Source organism: Enhydra lutris, unplaced genomic scaffold, assembly GCF_002288905.1.
Source record: "Enhydra lutris kenyoni isolate GAN:26980312 unplaced genomic scaffold, ASM228890v2 scaffoldscaffold3, whole genome shotgun sequence".
In the NCBI taxonomy this organism is placed as follows: Eukaryota; Metazoa; Chordata; class Mammalia; order Carnivora; family Mustelidae; genus Enhydra; species Enhydra lutris.
In genome coordinates this window covers 83,410,977-83,431,832 of record NW_019154087.1, presented here as the reverse complement: position 1 = coordinate 83,431,832, position 20,856 = coordinate 83,410,977, and the positions used below count along the sequence as shown (strand labels likewise).

Here is a 20,856-nt window from a genome sequence, read left to right as displayed (position 1 = left end):
GGAGGATAAAGACATTATATATCCCTGCCTTGCCTAAGCAAAGTTTCCAGGGAATTTTATCTTTAAAAATCCCCAAATCCCTTTTATTTTTTTTTAAAGATTTTATTTATTTATTTGACAGACAGAGATCACAAGTAAGCAGAGAGGCAGGCAGAGAGAGAAAGAGGAGGAAGCAGGCTCCCTGCTAAGCAGAGAGCCTGATGCAGGGCTCGATCCCAGGACTCTGAGATCATGACCTGAGCTGAGGGCAGAGGCTTTAAGCCACTGAGCCACCCAGGCCTCCCAACCCAAATCCCTTTAATATATGTATTTCCTCTCTTCTATTTCCCTGTCCCAGCTCACTCAACCTAGGGTTAGTCTTCCAGACCCTTCTCCAAAATACTGTTATGGTGGAATGCCAGTCACATATATTTGTTATCTCTCCCAGATACTATTGCATTTTTAAACCTCATCTTTGTTTGTGAAATGAAGAATTTCTGCCAAAAGTAATTCTTCTGAAGGAAAGTAAATTCTTAGACACATAAATAAGTATGACTTTACTACCTGTAGGACTTTGCAGCCAAAATGATCTAAGGCTGATTAAGATTCTCTGGAATAGTTAGAGCATCTTTGTTTTTTAAAACAGCAGCCTAGATGCTACACTTTAAGAATTGACATATTTTTTTCATTAAGCTCGAGGTGTTTGTGTCCATCCTGGAGGGCTAATTCAGGCACACAAAAGAGCTCACGATTTAGCAGTTGGGCAGTGGATTGGGTTTAATCTTTTAGGGCAGGTTTTGGGTGCATCATCCCCAATGTGTGATATTGCTCCCTTCATGCTCAGCATGACTGTGTTCCATTTTCTCTTTCCTTATCTTCATAGCTTCTATATACCCACAGACTTCAGTTCCTGCAGCCGTGTCAGCTATGACAAGTTCTTTGAAGATAAATTATCAAATTGCCTTTTCAACGCTCCATTGCCTAGAGATATCATATCCATCCCAACCTGTGGGAATCAGCTGGTAGAAATGGGAGAGGACTGTGATTGTGGGACTCCCGAGGTACCACCGAAGAACTTTCTAAAATGGTCTAATTTGTTTTTCAATTGCTAAGACTATAAACTATAAAACTATATTATTACTCTGAAGTTGTACATTTTTTAATAACTTTGCATATGTTCATCTGTTAGACATTTGTCAGGCCAGCCTTGCTAACAATGACTACTGCATTGCTTAACAGACCTTCCTAATTTCTTTCTTGGGGATCTTTCCCCATTTCCTGATTTTTAAGAACCACTCAACAACTGAGATTTGTATCCTCATTCCTCTCTTTCTGGCAGAAATAACTTCACTTTTCTTTATGTGACTATGACCTACTGAGCAGTTATTTTGGGGGGGCACCTCAATAGCTCTTGGAGAGTGTAAATAGTTCACCCAAGGTCACAGAGCTGGTAGAGAGAGAGGCCAAGATGTAGACTCAGGTGTTTGAGCAGTCGCAAAGCTGTCTTGCACTGAGATTTAGTTTTTCTCTTTGTGACTTAAGAGTTTTTACCATTAGGAGTCCTCGCCTGATCCTACCCTATTTGTAGGGCCACCAGGCTTCCCAATGGGACCTTTGCCCCCATTTTATCAATATTTAATATGAGTGACCTGTCAAGGCCTCAAAGGGTTGGCTCTTCAGTAATTTCAAAATTTGACCACAAATGCATTCATTCTATGAGAAAAGAGGAATCTTTCCAAGAGGATGTTTATATTTGAAATAAGGGCAAGAGTTTTAATCCTAAAAAGTTGTAACTCTCTTAGGTAACCTAAACAGCTATAAGAGGAAGTTTCTGAGGGGAGAGCTTCCCCAAAGTCTCATGCAGATGCCTGATTTCTCAGAAACAAGGTGAGGAGAGCAAGACAAAGTCTATTGCTTAACGCAGAGTTGAATTAAATGTCAAAGTTGCATAAAGAACTATACTTTTAGGTTTTTAGTACGTCTTAGAGATTAAATCTACTGCTGAGTAGGTACAAAACCGATGAGCTCAACTAATTATGTTTTTAACTATTTAGATAAATTTTATTTTTAAAAACTATCATTTTCCTTTTGTTTTCTTTCATAGTTTACCAAAAATAGATCATTTTCAGTATCCTATAGGAGGCTGAGTGATCTAAAGGAGATATTCAAATTTAAAAATGTGTCAGTAGAATTCAGATATGTGACAAGTCACCAGTGGTTTTAAAATCTGTTTTTCTAATGTTGAACTTTGTTCAATATTTTATTTTCCTGGAAATTATCTTTAGACTATATCACAGTAGGGTCTGTGTGATGAAAAAATTATACTATGAATTGTGGTGAAACAAGAGCAAAAAATTGAGACCCAATCTGGCATTTGCCTTTGTCTCTGGTATTTCTTAGGAATGTACCAACATTTGCTGTGACGCTAAAACTTGTAAAATCAAAGCAAGTTTTCAATGTGCATTAGGAGAATGCTGTGAAAAATGCCAGGTAAGATTATTATTTTATTCTATTTTAATAATTATAATTACTGTTTATTTTTCTACATTAAAAATCTCAGTGATTATGTTAAATAAAATAGCAAAGCACTAGCTTTCTGTCTATAAAATAATGCTGCCTACATATGAGTGTTTACAAACATGGGCTATTTGATCCCCCAACAACCCTATGAATTAGATAATATTATCTCATTTTGCTCTTGAAGGAACATAAGCTCAGAATAGAAAATGTGTGAAATAAAAGAGCCACTGAAAGGCAAACTCCAAATATGACCTCTTCCAAACCCAGTGCTGGGACTTCTACCTGCCGCTGCTTCTGATGTCACAGAGCCTTCTTGCACCAAACCTCATAATTGGTTGCATATTCATTTAATAATGGGTTAAGTGGAAACGTTTTGTTTTGTTTTGTTTTAATAATGTGGGGTCTTCCCTATCTTCAGACTTTGACGTCACTTCAGGGTGAATTTCTTAAATATAAAGTGAGCATTCTGTGTCATTTTCTCTGTGGGGCTTGTTGACTTTCCTTTCAGGTTCAAATTTAGAATTTTACATTCTATCATTGCATAGAATTCTCTATTATAATTATTTGTTTATGTGTCTATTTTCTTAGTTAGACTGTCTTCTGAGGGCAAGGGACTGATTCATTCTCACCTAGCACAGAGTTTCATACATTTTAAATGTTCAAGACCTGTTTGCAGAAAGAATGTGTGGACAGATGGCATACCAGATTATAGGTAGGATTTAGGATTTTTTTTCTTTTTGATGTCAGAAGGAGAGGAAAGAAATAAAAGAGTCCAAAAGGAAGAAAATTTGAGAATTTAAGTCTTATTCCACAAGTGTTGATTAAGTGCTATTTGTTGGAGATTGTGGGAGATCAAAAAAAAAAAAAAAGGTAGTCTTTGACTTCAAAGAACATGCTATTTCTTTAGGGTAATGATATAAATACCTGAAACAGATGAAAATATAGTACAGGATTAAATGCCCAGGTAGACATTTTAAGGCTATTTGACCTTTGTGTAATGTTTACCACTTATATTTTCACTTAAGTTTCATAATGACTCTGTAAAGGAAATATTAGATGGGGAATGGATTTTCAGAGAGATTAAGTTCCTTTTCTAAATCATAAAGCTATCCTCTGTTAGAGCCAAGATTCAAATCTGCATCTTCCAAATCTAAATTCAGGGATCTTCCCATCATGTGTAGGAAGGAAAGGCAACCATGTGCCCTGAAGACATCAGAGGAGGCTTCATGGAAGATGAGGCTGTCACTAGTCTTAAAGTCAAGCGCAGATTTTATTTTTTTTAAGATTTTATTTATTTATTTGACAGACAGAGATCATAAGTAGGCAGAGAGGCAGGCAGAGAGAGCAGGAAGCAGGCTCCCTGCTGAACAGAGAGCCCGATGCGGGGCTCGATCCCAGGACCTTGGGATCATGACCTCAACTGAAGGCAGAGGCTTTAATCCACTGAGCCACCCAGGTGCCCCAAGCGCAGATTTTAAATAAGTAAACAGAAGGAGGAAAAATTCCTAAATGAGGAGACTGAGGGAAAGAATAAAGATGGAACAGGAAGTATAACCATGCTCATGTGAGAGCTGGTAAGTAAGCTCATCTGGCCGGGCAGCAAGGTTTGAGTTTGGAGGGTTGTGTATGATCTAATTAAATTTTGGATTCCACTCTGTCATTATGTAAAGATATTGAAAGTTCTCTGATGATAGAGGAGCATGTTTGCTCACCTCATCTAGGGAAAGATATGCTTCCCAGTGTCCACACAGAACTCTTCAGATCTGCATAAATGGCAGAATTTGTTTGACTAAGTTTTCCCTTAGGCAGTAAGAGCAAGATTTGCAGTGGAATTAATACATCAAACAAAAATACATCAAATAAAAAATACATCAAATACACATTCAGTTATTTCTCTCCCATAAGAAATCATTTCATAGGAAGAAGTGAGTTGAAAAGAAATATTTGAGCATACAATAAAAGGAATTAAGGATTAAGGAAACATGATGCCTGGGAAAGTCTCAGGGCATACTGATCTGGTGCTTATAAACTTACCTGCCTTAATACAGAAGATTCACTTGGCCAATAAATCTCTTAAGTTGCAAATATAAATCTCCTTGAAAATCTTGACAAAAATGTATTCAACAAAGGAAAGAATAAATCCCTTCTTTGCAACTAAGATGAGGTTTGGTTTTCTTCTGTACCTTTCTCCTTGATATTTCTATAGTGCTTGCACTATAAATTCAGAAATATTGATTACTTAAAGACTCAGGCCATTGGCAGAAGTCAATAGAAATGATATAATAGGAGATGTCTTTAGTTTATGCAACGCAGATGTAAGCTAAAATAGAAGGATGCCTCTAACTACCTTGCCAAAAAAAGGCCAAAGGAAAAATATTATTTACGTTAGCTTGAGATATTCGAGTAAGTCATGTGGAAAAAAAAAGCCTTTTCTTCATTTTTATTTCCCTGCAGTTTAAGAAGGCTGGTGCAGTGTGCAGACCAGCAAAAGATGAGTGTGATCTGCCAGAAATGTGTGATGGTAAATCTGGTGTTTGCCCTGATGATAGATTCCGAGTCAATGGCTTCCCCTGCCAAAACGGGGAGGGCTACTGCTTGATAGGGATGTGCCCCACGCTGCAGGAACAGTGCACCGAGCTGTGGGGACCAGGTAAGAGAACAAGTCCCAGTGTTGAGAGCATTCCTGCCTCCATACACATGAAAGGAAAAATGATGTTGTAACAGATGACAGTGTTTAATCATGGCCAAAGTAGTATTCTGTCTCAATCTTCTTTCTTAGAAACTGTGTTACAGCTCAAAATCCTGGATAAGTGCATTTTAAGAAATACAAATAAGGATGGGTCAGTTAATTTGACTTTGAATTCCAGATTAACAATTTTTTTTTTTTTAGTATCAGTATGTCTCATGAAATATTTGAGGTAAGCTTATACTAAGAAAACTCTATTTATCTGAAATTCAGATTTAACTGGGTAAAGCAGGAAAGAATATCCAATGGGAAAAGGTCTCCAACAAATGGTGTTGGGAAAACTGGAGAGCAACATGCAGAAGAATGAAGACAGACCACTTTCTAACACCATACACAAAAATAAATTAAAAATGGATGAAAGACTTATATGTGAGACTTGAAACCATAAAAATCCCAGAGGAGAACACAGGCAGTAACCTCTTTGACATTGGCCAGAGCAACTTATTTCTAGACATGTCTCCTGAGGCAAGGGAAACAAAAGAAAAATAAACTATTGGAACTTCATTAAAATAAAAAGTTTCCATAGAGTGAAGGAAACAATCAACAAAACTAAAAGGCGATCTATGGAATGGGAGAAGATATTTGCAAATAACATATCTGATAAAGAGTTAGTATTCAAAATATATAAAGAATTTACAAAACTTAACATCTCCAAAACAAATCATCCAGTTATAAATGGGCAGAAGACATGAACAGACATTTTCCAAAGAAGACACCCAGATAGCCAGCAAACACGTGAAATGATGCTCAACATCACTCATTACCAGGGAAATATAAATCAAAAGTACAATGAGATACCACCTCACACCTGTCAGGATTGCTAAAATTAGCAACACAAGAAAGGACAAGTGCTGGTGAGGATGTAGAAAAAGAGGAACTCTCTTGCACTGTTGGTGGGAATGCAAACTGATGTGGCCACTCTGGAAAACAGTATGGAGGTTCCTCAAAAAGTAACAAATAGAACTACCCTACGATCCAACAATTGCACTACTAAGTATATACCCAAAGAATACAAAAATACTAATTCAAAAGAATACATGAACTCTGGTGTTTATAATGGTATTATCTACAATAGCCACAATATGGCTGTGGCATATTAATATATCTATATAAATATATATAGGTATGTTTATATATATATACATAAAGACTTATGTATATGCATATATGTGTGTGTATATATATATATGATTATTACTCAGCCATAAAAAGAATGAATCTTGTCATCTGCAGTGATATGGATGGAGCTAGAGTGTAATATGTTAAGTAGAATAAGTCAGTCAGAGAAAGACCTACCCCATGATTTCACTTATATGTGGAATTTAAGAAACAAAACAAATGAAGGGGGAAAAAAGGCAAACCAAAAAACAGACTCTTTATTATGGAATGTTGAGTATTGTACACCTGAAACTAATACTACACTGTATGTTAACTACTGAAATTTAAATAAAAACTTAACAAAAAAAAACCCCAAATTTAACTGGGTATCCTATACTTTATCTGGCAACCCTAATCAAAATCCTTCTCAGATAAGTACATCCTTAGAAGTCTCTGTGTGTGTCTGTGTGTGTGTCTGTGTATGTCTCTGTGTGTGTGTCCATGTGTCTGTGTGTGTGTAGGGATGGCAGGAGTGTTGGGAGATGAGCAGAGCATAAGGGATGGGGGAGGAAAAAAGGACTGTGGGAATGCAGATGAGCAATTTGGAAAAGTGAAATCTCTTAAATGCTTATTTTGCCCATATTACTAGAGTTTTAGAAACCATAATCTCTGATTATACCATAAAAAAGAAATTAAAGGGGCGCCTGGGTGGCTCAGTGGGTTAAAGCCTCTACCTTCGGCTCGGGTCATGATCTCAGGGTCCTGAGATCGAGCCCCGCATCAGGCTCTCTGCTCCGCGGGGAGCCTGCTTCCTCCTCTCTCTCTGCCTGCCTCTCTGCCTACTTGTGATTTCTCTCTGTCAAATAAATAAAATCTTTAAAAAAAAAAAAGAAATTAAAAATAAAACTTAACAATTTCCAAAACTGTAAACTAAAACAAATTGTACTGAACAACCTTGATCAGAAAGGCAATTTAAAAACTACCAGTTCTTTGGACTTCCTGGATTATGATGTCCATGGTGCACATATCTGTAATTTTCATACCCTTTTCAGCTACACTTTCAGATTTGTCCTTAAACGACTGAAGGGATGTTTAAATAGGGGAAAATACATATTCCTAAAAATACTTGAAGAGGGTTAGCACATACCAGGAACCTTCCATAATTCTCAAAAATATACATAAAGCAAGATAAAGGAAATAACAAAAATCACTGTTTCACAATATACCCAATAAAAAAGAAACCTGAAAAATACATGGATTAGAATTTAGAAAAATTTCTGAATAAAAATAAATCCTTCGTATCAGGCAAGGGTGGGCTGAGACACAATCTGAGGAGCAAAGCTTGATACCATTTGTGTGTGGGCAAGTGCACCGGCGGGCAGGAGTCTGGCCTCAGCAATCCTCTCACTTACAGATCATGCAGCCTCACATGCTAAGTTACAGGTGGAAACAGAGATGGCTTTGTGGGTTAAAGAAACATTCTGTGCTTCCTTGACTGACTTTGGTATACAGCAGAAATCTAGGGAAAGAAAAATTCTCTGCACAGAGTTGAAGTTCTGAGCATTTCTTTATTATCAAGTAATAAATCACTGCAGTAAACACAATTGCCTTCTCCTTTTGTCTGACCCTTCACTATCTGCCATGCCTGCAAATCTGTAGATTTCCCAGTACCTAGACACTATGTATTTTGTTCATTACTGCCTTCCCAGTGTGTTCCAGCACATTGCCTGACTTTCATAAATGTTCAAAATTATTGAATTAATGTTGAACATATTCATCTGATACTGGAATAGGGAAGATCTTTTAAATCACACATTTAAAGGTTGCCCATATAAAAGATCAGAGATTCAGATTAGCTTTAAAAAAGTTCCAAAGGTAAAGGAAACAAAAGCAAAAATGAACTTTTGGGACTTCATCAAGATCAAGATCAAGATCAAGATCAAAAGCTACTGCACAGCAAAGGAAACAGTCAGCAAAACAAAGAGGCAACCCACGGAATGGGAGAAGATATTTGCAAATGACAGTACAGACAAAAGGTTGATATCCAGGATCTATAAAGGACTTCTCAAACTCAACACACACAAAACAGATAATCATATCAAAAAATGGGCAGAAGACATGAACAGACACTTCTCCAATGAAGACATACAAATGGCTCTCAGACACATGAAAAAATGTTCATCATCACTCGCCTTCAGGGAGATTCAAATTAAAACCACATTGAGATACCACCTTACACCAGTTAGAATGGCCAAAATTAGCAAGACAGGAAACAACATGTGTTGGAGAGGATGTGGAGAAAGGGGAACCTTCTTACACTGTTGGTGGGAATGCAAGTTGGTGCAGGCACTTTGGAGAACAGTGTGGAGATTCCTCAAGAAATTAAAAATAGAGCTTCCCTATGACCCTGCAATTGCACTACTGGGTATTTACCCCAAAGACACAGATGCAGTGAAAAGAAGGGCCATCTGTACCCCAATGTTTATAGCAGCAATGGCCACGGTCGCCAAACTGTGGAAAGAACCAAGATGCCCTTCAGCGGACGAATGGATAAGGAAGATGTGGTCCATATACACTATGGAGTATTATGCCTCCATCAGAAAGGATGAATACCCAACTTTTGTAGAAACATGGACGGGACTGGAAGAGATCATGCTGAGTGAAATAAGTCAAGCAGAGAGAGTCAATTATCATATGGTTTCACTTATTTGTGGAGCATAACAAATAACATGGAGGACAAGGGGAGATGGAGAGGAGAAGAGAGTTGAGGGAAATTGGAAGGGGAGCTGAACCATGAGAGACTATGGACTCTGAAAAATAATCTGAGGGTTTTGAAGGAGTGGGGGGTGGGAGGTTGGGGGAACCAGGTGGTGGGTATTAAGGAGGGCACGTATTGCATGGAGCACTGGGTGTGGCATAAACAATGCATTCTGTTACGCTGAAAATAAATAAGTTTCAAATTTTGTAATTTATAAGGGATCACAAATTTATTTCAAATTAATCCTCAAGGTTTGAAAAGTCTAATAACATATATAAGGAGGGAGATCACCCTCTTCAATATCAAATCATTTCTATAAACCCTTTGTAGTTCCAAATATTGGAAATGTGAACAAGGCATTAACAGGTAATTTGTCATGAAGAAATACAAATGTCTAAAAAACATTTAAATCATTTTAGCTCACTAGCAAGAAGTATGAAGTACTGACACATTGATGTGTCAGGATATGCAAATATAGTAAGAAATACAATTGAAAAGTTGATTCCTTCAACACCTGTCAGATTAGCAAAACTTTAATATAGTTAATGCTCAGTGTCAGTGAAGATGTGGCAAAGCACCTACTTTTACACACTCCAGTAAAAACATGAATTAGCACAGTCTTTCCAGGATGAATTGGAAAAATGTATGTAAAACCTAAAAAGAAAAGGTACTGCTTTCCCCAGCAAGTGTTTTTAGGAATATTTTTTCACAAAGGATTTTCACCCAACACTTTTTTTTTTTTTGCCTTCCCCTAAGTATTTTATTTTAATTAACATGTAATGTATTATTAGCCCTAGGGGTACAGGTCTGTGAACCACCATCACCCAACACTTTTAAAATTGATAATGGATAATTGTGAGACATCTCAAAGTCAAAGAATAAGCATTAGTCAAATAAATGATAGAGTATTCATGCAATGCAATTTTTACAGCCATGATACTGCTGAATATTTAGTGCCAGGGAAAAGGACAAGTATACTTGTTATTTGGGAAGCAGTGTGGTACTGTGTGTATGAATGATGCTTTTCACAATATTAGCAGCAATAACTGAAGTTTGGGATTAGGAGCATGCTTTTTCCTTATCATTCATGACTAACCAAATTTTTCATGTAGATATTTTATTATAATAATAAGGAGCCTATAAATGTTCCTAAGATCAAATAATTAAGAAAATATGATAATAAAACTTTTTTTATCATCTTGGACTTTGGAACGTGAAATTTATTTAAAATGATTCCAGCTTACAGATAAACCTAGAGGTTAAGGCAGTTGGCCAGAGTCACACAGCTGTGATTTAGCTTCTGAGCTCTTAACCACTGTATTCTACTGCTCATCTGATGGGGATATAAAGAAGATTGCATGAGCAATTAAATATGTGATGCCTATTGCTGTGCCTGCACAAAGCAGAAGTTTGACCAAGCATAGCAAGTAATTGTGACAGTAGCAAGTATTATCAGAAGAGCTTCCCAATGTCTGCTTGTGGGCTGTTAATATGATTAATGATTGTGGCTCTCCTAGCTCAGTCTTCATATTTAGATTTTTTTTGAATCTTCAGCAAATCAACCACATTTCTAAATATTTAGATAGCCATTATTCAAAAGTTAAAAATTTGAAGGCTCATTTATTTTATTTTTTAAAAAATATTTTATTTATTTAGAGAGAGAGAGTGTGTGAGGGGGAGGAGGAAGATGGAGAGAGAGAGGGAAAGAATCTTAAGCAGACTCCAAGCTGAGGCAGGGAGCCTGTCCCAGGGCTCGATCTCCCAACCCTGAGATTATGACCTGAACTGAAATCAAGAGTCTGATGTTTAACCAACTGAGCCACCCAGATGCTCCTAAAAGAGTATTTTAAATTCTAGCTAGCTTTCTAAATAACAAAACTATTCCAACCTGTATTTCTGACAATGGTCAATGGGATTATGCCAGAAAAGTAATTCTCATGCTATATATTTCATTAATTTTATATTTCATTAATCCTTTGTAGCACTGAATATCTTATCTCTTTTCTTTTCTAATATGTCCCTACTGACCATGCCTGGTTCAAGGGACCAAGGTTGCAGACAAATCGTGTTACAGCAGGAATGAAGGTGGGTCAAAGTATGGGTACTGTCGCAAAGTGGATGACACACACATTCCCTGCAAATCAACGTAAGTGGCCTTGTTGTTCGAACCTTCCTGCCCCATAGACTAGAGAAATCATTCACTTTCAGACACATGTTCTGATTTATTCCAGTTAAAGCAAAAGTTAATTTGGACATCATTCATTTGATAAGCATTCATTGGGTGATGATTATGTGCTGTGTTTTAGACTAGGCACTAAGTTAAAATACAAATCAGAAAGAATTCCTTTTTCCAGTGCCTCATGGTGGGTGCTTTGGATGACACGTACAGTCATTGTGAAATAAAGGGAATGTGTGGATGGAACGTGCAGCAGTGAATGGGCATGTCTGGAAGTCTATACATGGATTTTCCAATATAACTTAGGAACTTTTCCATCTAGGTGTTTCGTTATGGTTCTAGGAGTGTAAATATTTATCTACTCAGAGGAATAACCAATACAATGCTCATCTGGTTTTATTTAAGGTTGCCGTGGCATTATCTAAGAAAAAACAGTAAGAGAAAAGATGGACAATTCACCTGGAGAATTTGTTTTACTTTTTGTATTGATATTCTGTAAAATAAATTTCTTGAATATCATAAACAATGGACTTGATATCTTTGTATAAGGTTTTTTTGATTCTATAATTTCAAGATGACTTTTAAAATTCAAATTATAATGGATTAAACTGAGTATCTTCTCCAAATTTTACACATACTAAATAATGTGGAATAAGAAACTGAACAAGATTAATGTTTCTCAAAGTTTTTCTATTAAACAGTGATTTTTCCAGATGATAAATATTACCAAGCTATATTTCAGACAGAGAGTCTTCCTTTGGAGAGTCTGAGCCTAAAGGATAAAAATATTCCATGGTCTCTCCTTTATAAGAAATCAGGGCAGATTCAAAAGGCAAAACAATTTTGTAAAAAGCAATGCATGTATCTTCTGGGAACCAATATGTAGTTCAAGAGGCAGCAAGCAGGAAAGAGAGTAAGGTGGTTCCACTTCTCTCTGTAGCAGGTGCACACATTGTCCTGAATAACTGTATGATCCCTGGATCATTCCTCCAACTAGAGGCACAAACATGTCATTCTTTCCACAGGCTGACCTCCTAGTCACTTCTGAATAGTCATCGGTTGTAGTGGAGAGAGGACCTGAAATTCTCTGTGCTCTAGGCCCTCCTTGTAAAAGCTCTACCTAAGTGATTCAAGAAAAATGCCTCTTCAAGTTTGGAGAGAATGTGTGCCTTTCTCCACTCCTCTGTCATATTTGCTAACAGTTGCCAGAAACATCAGGAGAATCTGATTCTGTCCCTCTCAGAGTAGTTTTTCACAGACTTCCTCAGAATTCTGCATAAAGTGATTGACTCCAATTTTATTGGACCTGACTTTATTCACCTTGGCAGTGAATGAATGGCTTTACTAAGTGCTGAGCTGTTTCATCATTATTTGCAGAGAGACAGTTCTTTTAGGAACCCTACATGATGTCTTCGAGTGTCACCCAAGGCTCAGCCTTATGTAGACACAGCTATAGTTGGGAGACTTAATATGCTGCAATTCATGAAAATAAAGTAACTTTAGTTGAAACAAAATAGAAATATCCACGTGCCCTCCATGATGTCTTTCCTCTTTATAGCTCAAACATGACCTTCATTTCCAGGTGTTTCTCTTGGTCTGTCATGGCTTCTGCAGCGGCAGTCATTGCATTCCAATGAGACAAAAAGAGAAAAAAGTGAGGAGCAGGACATACTCCTTCATGTAATGCCCCCTTCAAGAATTTACACATAAGATTTTGCTTCCTCCCCATTGGTCAGAACTTAGGCAATTGACCAAAATTAGCTGCCTAGGAATCTGAGAAATGTGGGTTTTGTTTTTAAGCAACAATGTGCCTTGTTAATGTTTGGTGGTTCTATTACTGAAGAACAAGGGGAAATTTGACATAAAGGGAGAACTAGGAGTCTCTGCTATGGGGAGAAATATGATGAGTTAAATATTGATGGTCTGGGAGGTGATTTAGAACTGCAGAGAACTGCAGTTAGGATCCTGGTATTTCAACTGCAACAAATTTGACTCTTCCTCAGTGATGCCATGTGTGGGAAGTTGTTCTGTCAAGGTGGGTCAGATACTTTGCCTTGGAGAGGACATATTGTAACTTTCCTGACATGTAAAACATTTGAACCTGAAGACAGCAGTCAAGAAGTAGGCATGGTAGCCAATGGAACCAAGTGTGGAAACAAGAAGGTAAGTTGAAAAGTTTTAATCAAAGTTGAAACACTTTTAATCAAAGTGTTCTTTTGTCCTGTTTTTTGTTTTGTTTTGTTTGTTTGCTTCTCAAGGACTCCTTATGTTTTATGGGGCACAGTTTTCAAAGCAATACTTAGCACCACTCATTTATGCATGCGTCCACTCATCCCTTCAATACTGCTTAATAGGTAACTATTATGTGCTTAAGTACTGGGTTATTAAAACTTGGTAAATTGTATTGTCCCAAATCAGTAGGTTCTCAATAAATGATAACCACCTTGATAATAATAATTAAGAGAATAATAACAATACTATTTATTTTTATATAAATGATAGTTACTGCAATATTGAAGATGATGTGATATTAACATGTTTTCCATAATATTTTTGTTTGGAATGGGTGCTTTGTATCATATGCAATGCTTAGCTCAGTGCTAAATATCAGTCTCAGGCATGGACTGAAGAGGTGGATTAAGGGAATGACTCAGGAGGAATAAAGTAAAGTAAGGAAATATCCTTTAGAGGACTTTCCAAAAAATTTTTAACAAAAATTATCTAGTTTCATCTTCTTATTTCCAAAAGAATGCTGTGATTTCCCTAATAAAAGGGCAACAATCATGGCTAATAATAGAAGACTAAATTCCAAAGAGTCAGCAATTTGCAGAGCTGAAGCCATTAGGTATTGATGTCAGCTTGATGTTTTTCACATCACTTTCAGGTTTGCATTAATGCAGAATGTGTAGATATTGAAAGAGCCTACAAATCAACCAATTGCTCCTCCAAGTGCAAAGGACATGCTGTAAGTTTTGACAACGCTTCCCCAATCTTGCTGAATCTTTTGTAATTTTAGATCAGTCTCGATAATGCTGAAGTAATGTTTCAGCATTAAATTAAAATTATTAAGTTTGCCTTAATGCTCAGTAGTTTGGTTCAGTGAAAAGAATTTCTTCTAAAAACTTGGTATTGACATCCCTACGATGGATTCATACATTTATGTAGATAGCTGAAAGGCTACAGAGTAAGGGTTAGCTTCTGATGAATAGGGCCCCTGGGTTGGTGGTCAGCCTAGTGTGGGAACTAATAAGATCTTGTCTTCTCTAGGTGTGTGACCATGATCTCCAGTGTCAGTGTAAAGAAGGATGGGCCCCTCCTGATTGTGATGACTCTTCAGTGGTCTTCCGTAGGTAACATTACATGTCTAGCCTGAAAAAATTGCTCTTCTAAGCTTTTATTTCATATTACATTAGATTTCATTGCCTTTTCTCTCTCCTCTTAGAATTCTTGTTCATTCCATAAATATTGAATCTGCAATATTAATCTTCAAGTTCTCTAACAGTTTTTTGTTTTTGAAGCATATTTTCCACATCCTTATACTTTTACTATACATACAAAAAATTTCCTCAAATTTTATATTTGCAATCTTTAATTTCTAAAATTTTCTTGTTTTATGATTGTTCTATTTTTGTAGCAGCTTTGACTTAATATATAGATATAATATCCTCATAGAACTCTCTAAGAACACAGCTTAGATTATTTTTGTAGGTTCAGTTCTGTTCTTTGAATCATCTCTATTTCTTTTGAGTTTGATTTATTTTTCACCCTGTCTCTTATTGTGCTTTTTCTCTTCAGGATATGGGACCTTAGTTGAAGGTGAGATAGGTTGACTTCAATCGGTTTTCAAGGGTTTTCTTTGCATGTTTGTGTGCTTGTTATACCAACCAATACTTCTCCAGATGGGAGATCTGGCGGTGAGCTCTATCAGTAGAGAGACCTCCCTCCAGGCCCTCAGGGCGGAAAGCAGCCGGGGTGGGGATCCTCATCCCCAGTCACTATGGTGAGGAGTACTTTGACCAGACAAGAGCTCCTCATTGCATTTATATCCTGAGAGAACTGCTTTCTCTCCACACTCTTTCCTTGATCCTCCCTTCTGTTTCATCTCCTGTGGGTATCTGCAGTTAGTCTCTGTTCTGCTTCTCAGGCCCTTGTATACCCCATTGCTTCTAGAGAGCAGTTCTTGGGTCTTTGTCCTCGCTCTTGTTCTATGTACACAAGGGATGTGGATGGGGATGTAGATGGGGACACACCTGACCAAACCATCTGTCTCCAGTTCAGATTCTCTGTTGGCTTCCCAAGAAAGAATAGCACTTGCTTCTGATGTTTGGACTATTTAAAAAAAAATTATTTATTTTTATTTATATTTTTTAGATGGGGGAGGGGCAGAGGGAAATATGGAGAATTTCAATCAGACTCTATGCTGAATGCGGGCTTGACGTGGGGCTCAATTTTACAATCCTGAGATCATGACTGGAGCCAAAATCAAGAGTCAGACGCTTAACTAACTGAGCAACTCAGGTTCCCCTGGGCTATTTTTTGTTTGGTTGGTTTTTGTTTTTAAGATTTTATTTTAATTCCAGTTAGATAATATACAGCATAATATTGATTTCAGGTATATAATATGGTGATTCAACACTTCCGTACACTACCTGGTTATTTTTAAAAAATGTGATGGACCCATGGGAGGGTATGTGTTGTGGTGAACGTTGTGTATTATGTAAGACTGATGAATTACAGACATGTACCCCTGAAACGAATATTACATTATATGCTAATAATAATAAAAAATTCTTGGTTCTTTGCTAGACTTCCCAAGAAAGAATAGCATTTACGTCTGACATTGGATTATAATTTAATGTTTCTGTCTGCCTATATCCCTTTACTTTCTTCCTGAAATTTCTGAAAATTCTTTATGATTTTTTCTAGTGCTCTATGATTTTATTATATATATTTAAATATTAAATATGTTATTACATGTATATAGACAGGCACACATATGCACATATTCTATTTAGGATGTGTCCTCTGATATTTGGATATGGTAGGGGAATAGACACATAAACATCAATCTTTAATTAGAAAATTCTTTAATGGTTTCAACAGTCACTAAAAATCCTTTTAAACTGTGGCTTACCTCTTCATAAATTCTATTTTATTTATCTCTTGATTTGGTAAATCACTACCATTAGTCATTTCTTCTTTCTTCTTGCATGAAACTTTCTATGTTGCATTTACAAGAATTTATTTCCTTTGCTAAATAGAAAACATGAGTAGGTTGGATTGGACTAGATTTTTTTGACTCAGAGTTTTAATTTCATGACTCTCTCGAGAAGTAGATCCTGATATTTAATGTTCAAAAACTGAGGCTACCCTGATTTTGCTTGTTGTGAAATAACCCTTTAAAAATCATTAGTTTGTTTTCCCTTAAATGTTTTTAGAATTGCTACTTAATGAAAACATCATTTTGCCATACCTGGGTGTTGTTTTCTTTTAATTATTTTGATTGCTACCCAGTGAAGGCTTTCAAATTGAGGGTTTGATTTTGTCTTCAGTACAAGGAATGTTTCTGTAATTACAGATTTCAAAACTGATTCTGTTCCACTTCCCTGGTTTCTTTTTTTTTTTTCAGGTGTTTATTTTTTTTTAATTTTTTAAAAATTTCTTTTCAGCGTAACAGAATTCATTATTTTTGCAACACACCCAGTGCTTCATGCAATACGTGCCCTCCTTAATACCTACTACCTGGCTCCCCCAACCTCCCACCCCCCACCCCTTCAAAACCCTCAAGTTGTTTTTCAGAGTCCATAGTCTCTCATGGTTCAGCTCCCCTTCCAATTTCCCTCAACCCCCTTCTCCTCTCCATCTCCCCATGTCCTCCATGTTATTTGTTACGCTCCACAAATAAGTGAAACCATATGATAATTGACTCTTTCTGCTTGACTTATTTCACTCAGCATAATCTCTTCCAGTGCTGTCCATGTTGATGCAAAAGTTGGGTATTCATCCTTTCTGATGGAGGCATAATACTCCATAGTGTATATGGACCACATCTTCCTTATCCATTCGTCCGCTGAAGGGCATCTTGGTTCTTTCCACAGTTTGGCGACTGTGGCCATTGCTGCTATAAACATTGGGGTACAGATGGCCCTTCTTTTCACTGCATCTGTGTCTTTGGGGTAAATACCCAGTAGTGCAATTGCAGGGTCATAGGGAAGCTCTATTTTTAATTTCTTGAGGAATCTCCACACTGTTCTCCAAAGTGCCTGCACCAACTTGCATTCCCACCAACAGTGTAAGAAGGTTCCCCTTTCTCCACATCCTCTCCAACACACGTTGTTTCCTGTCTTGCTAATTTTGGCCATTCTAACTGGTGTAAGGTGGTATCTCAATGTGGTTTTAATTTGAATCTCCCTGAAGGCGAGTGATGATGAACATTTTTTCATGTGTCTGAGAGCCATTTGTATGTCTTCATTGGAGAAGTGTCTGTTCATGTCTTCTGCCCATTTTTTAATATGATTATCTGTTTTGTGTGTGTTGAGTTTGAGAAGTTCTTTATAGATCCTGGATATCAACCTTTTGTCTGTACTGTCTCAAACTCAACACTTCCCTGGTTTCTAATTCAGAAATATAAATTATCTGTATCAAACATCTTAACTGTGTAGCCTTCTTGTTATCCTTTTTTGTCATTGTCTATCCCCTGTTATTTTGGGGAAAGCCTTTCAAACTTATTTTGTGTATCATAGAGTGAATTGTTCGCAATGTCAACACTCCTATTTATTAGTTATAATGACATTCTAAAATGATCAATGGCATTTTTGTGTTTCTTTAAACATCTTCCATACCACTCTGTTGTCTTCTCTTATTTTGCATCTACTTTAGATAGATTTATTTTCATTTTATTGAGAGTACTAAGCAGATGCCACCTTAAATTTACTTTGATTCTTTATAACATTTTATTTTTTTTAAATTTCTTTTCCGTGTTCCTTATAACCTTTTTTGAAAGTGTATATTCTATATCTATTCTCCATCCACATAGTACTTTAAACCTAATCTTTTTATATTTTTATGCTTTTTCTCCCTTAATTACTTATCATCCAATAAAGAAGAATCAATTCCATTGCAAATTGTTAGAGTGTTTATTGAAAACTTTAAATCAAAGGACTGGTGATAGAAATATGCATTATGTGACATCAGATTTATATCTCGAGGGAATTAAGGAGGTGATTGGAGTTGTTCAAGATACAGATAGGGGACGTTTTTCCTCTTAATCACTTATTCTACTCATTAAAATACTGTGTCAAATTCAACTTCATCCATCAGGATTTCTTTTGGTTGTGGAACACTGTGGGTAGTGTGATTCCATTTCTGGCACTACTTCCGACCCAGACATCCAGGAAAGCCTCCACCAGACTGGAGAAAATCCTCTAATGCAGGAAGGTGTCCTGTCACCAAAAGAACCGATTGCAATGCATAGTTTTCATGAAATCCAGGCTTTTAATCAAAACCTGGATGAGAAAAATTACATTTCTATTTTCATTAAACTCTAACTAAAATTTAGAATTTTCTACAATTAACAGAGATGTAAGGAAACAAACCACAGTGGTATTAGTTCTCATGACTGTGTCACCAATAGAAATTACACATTTTTACATCACATTGCAGTTGCTACATAAATCCCTCAATATCCTATATATATGTTTCTAGTTTGAGATTTTGGTGGCTATTAATCCACTGTTGGGTCTTGTAATTTAGGTTTAAAAAAGAAACATATATGTAACTATATCATCAATAAATTTATAATATTTGACAACTATATCTTAACATAATTGGCTTTCTTTTTAGTCCTACTCATTTATTAATGAATTTTAAAACATTCAGAGAAAGGGTTTATAGGCTTTCTCAGATTTCCAAAATGATCTGTGGCACATACAAGGTTAAGGTCCCTGCTCTTTAGTATGCCATACATAACCATGGGCTTGCAAGCTTCCTTGATTAAAACCATCTTTTTTGTAAAATTTATACAGAAAAACATATAAATAGATATATTACATGTATTGTTTGCTTACATTTATAATATATATATACATATATGTGTGTGTAGTATATATGCATATACTATATATATATATATATATAGTTATAAAATGAGCATATAAGCATCCATACACTACAGTCCTGGCCAAAAAACAGAGCATAGCTAGCAGCCCAGGGATCTTATCCCTTGGCTCTGCTCCTGTCCTAATGTCCTCTCTCTAAGGGTTAATCATTAATGTGTCTTTTATTATAAACATTTTGTTACTTTTCTTCATGGTCTTCCTTTCCAAATAAACATTCTTAAGCAGTATGCTCTCTGTCTTTAAACTATGTGTGTGTGTATGTATATGTATGTATGTGTATAACATATATATTACATATAAAATATATAAATTATTGGTACTCATAGTCTTCTTTCCCCCATATTACGTTTTCAAGATTATCCATATTCCTATATATGGCTAGAATTAGTTTATTTTTGCTATTGTGCATAATATCACAATTTTGTCATGTTTTGGTGTAATATTGTATTACAGTTTTTGTATTATATATATGACATTTTCCTTTTTTTTAACTGCTTTTATAGATTTTTCAGGGCAATTTTGAAAAAAGTTTCTATAGATATTGTCATTCAACTCTAATTTAACTAGATCATACTGTTATGGAATATGTTATGGAATATGTTATGGAATATATGTTATTGGAAACAAACTGTTTCCAGAGTGGCTGTACAAATTCACACTCCTAGCAGCAGTGAATACCAGTTCCTATGGCTATACAACCTTTCAGCCATTTGACACTTGGAGACAGCAAATTTTATTCCTTCTGGTAGGTCAGTAGTGGTAGCACATTGAGGGTTTAATTTGCGTACTTTTTTAAAAAGATTTTATTTATTTGTTTACCAGAGAGAGAGAGAGAGAGAGAGAGCAAGAGCACAAGAGGGGGTGGGAGCAGCAGCAGGCAGAGGAGCAGGCTCCCCGCTGAGCAGGGAGCCTGATGTGGGACTTGATCCCAGGACCCTGGATCATGACCTGAGTAGCTGAAGGCAGACGCTTAACCCACTGAACCACCCAGGTGTCCCTTAATTTACTTTTTATATCTAATATTGCTAATAATTATAATAAAGGAATCTTTCCTTATTTGGGGGCCACTTGGATTTTCTTTTCTGTGAAGCATTTGTTCAATCCCTTTTGTTTATATTTCTATTGAGTTTCCCCCCACCCCTTCATTAACTTATATATGTTTTAATATATTTTTGATATAAGCTATTTTCAGTTATATATGTTGAAAGAACTTCCTTTCCGTGTTTTCTCACTCTCTTTGTGGTGCCATGTGATTAATGGAAGATTCTAAATTCCATGTAGTTAATTTTTAAATCATTTTCTTGATGGTTTTTTTTTTCTTTTGTGTGTCCTTTCCTAAGGAAATATTCCCTGCCCTGAAGTTATGAATATACATCTGTGTATTGTCTTCTAAAAAGTATTATTATATTATATTTTCAAATTTAAATCTATAATCTATCTGAAAGTCTTTTGTGTATGATGC

General features: G+C 36.3%; 1 protein-coding gene across 1 annotated transcript in view; it reads left to right on the top strand.

Annotated features, from left to right (window-relative positions):
• Nucleotides 1–20,856, top strand: part of LOC111156768 (ADAM metallopeptidase domain 28) — an 81,134-nt gene that overhangs the window by 37,364 nt on the left and 22,914 nt on the right. The window contains exons 12-18 of the mRNA XM_022517838.1: nucleotides 863–1,040; nucleotides 2,380–2,469; nucleotides 4,954–5,149; nucleotides 11,145–11,247; nucleotides 13,281–13,440; nucleotides 14,162–14,242; nucleotides 14,545–14,623. Coding sequence (XP_022373546.1) covers nucleotides 863–1,040; nucleotides 2,380–2,469; nucleotides 4,954–5,149; nucleotides 11,145–11,247; nucleotides 13,281–13,440; nucleotides 14,162–14,242; nucleotides 14,545–14,623 — 887 coding nt within the window. The remainder of the gene's footprint in view (nucleotides 1–862; nucleotides 1,041–2,379; nucleotides 2,470–4,953; nucleotides 5,150–11,144; nucleotides 11,248–13,280; nucleotides 13,441–14,161; nucleotides 14,243–14,544; nucleotides 14,624–20,856) is intronic.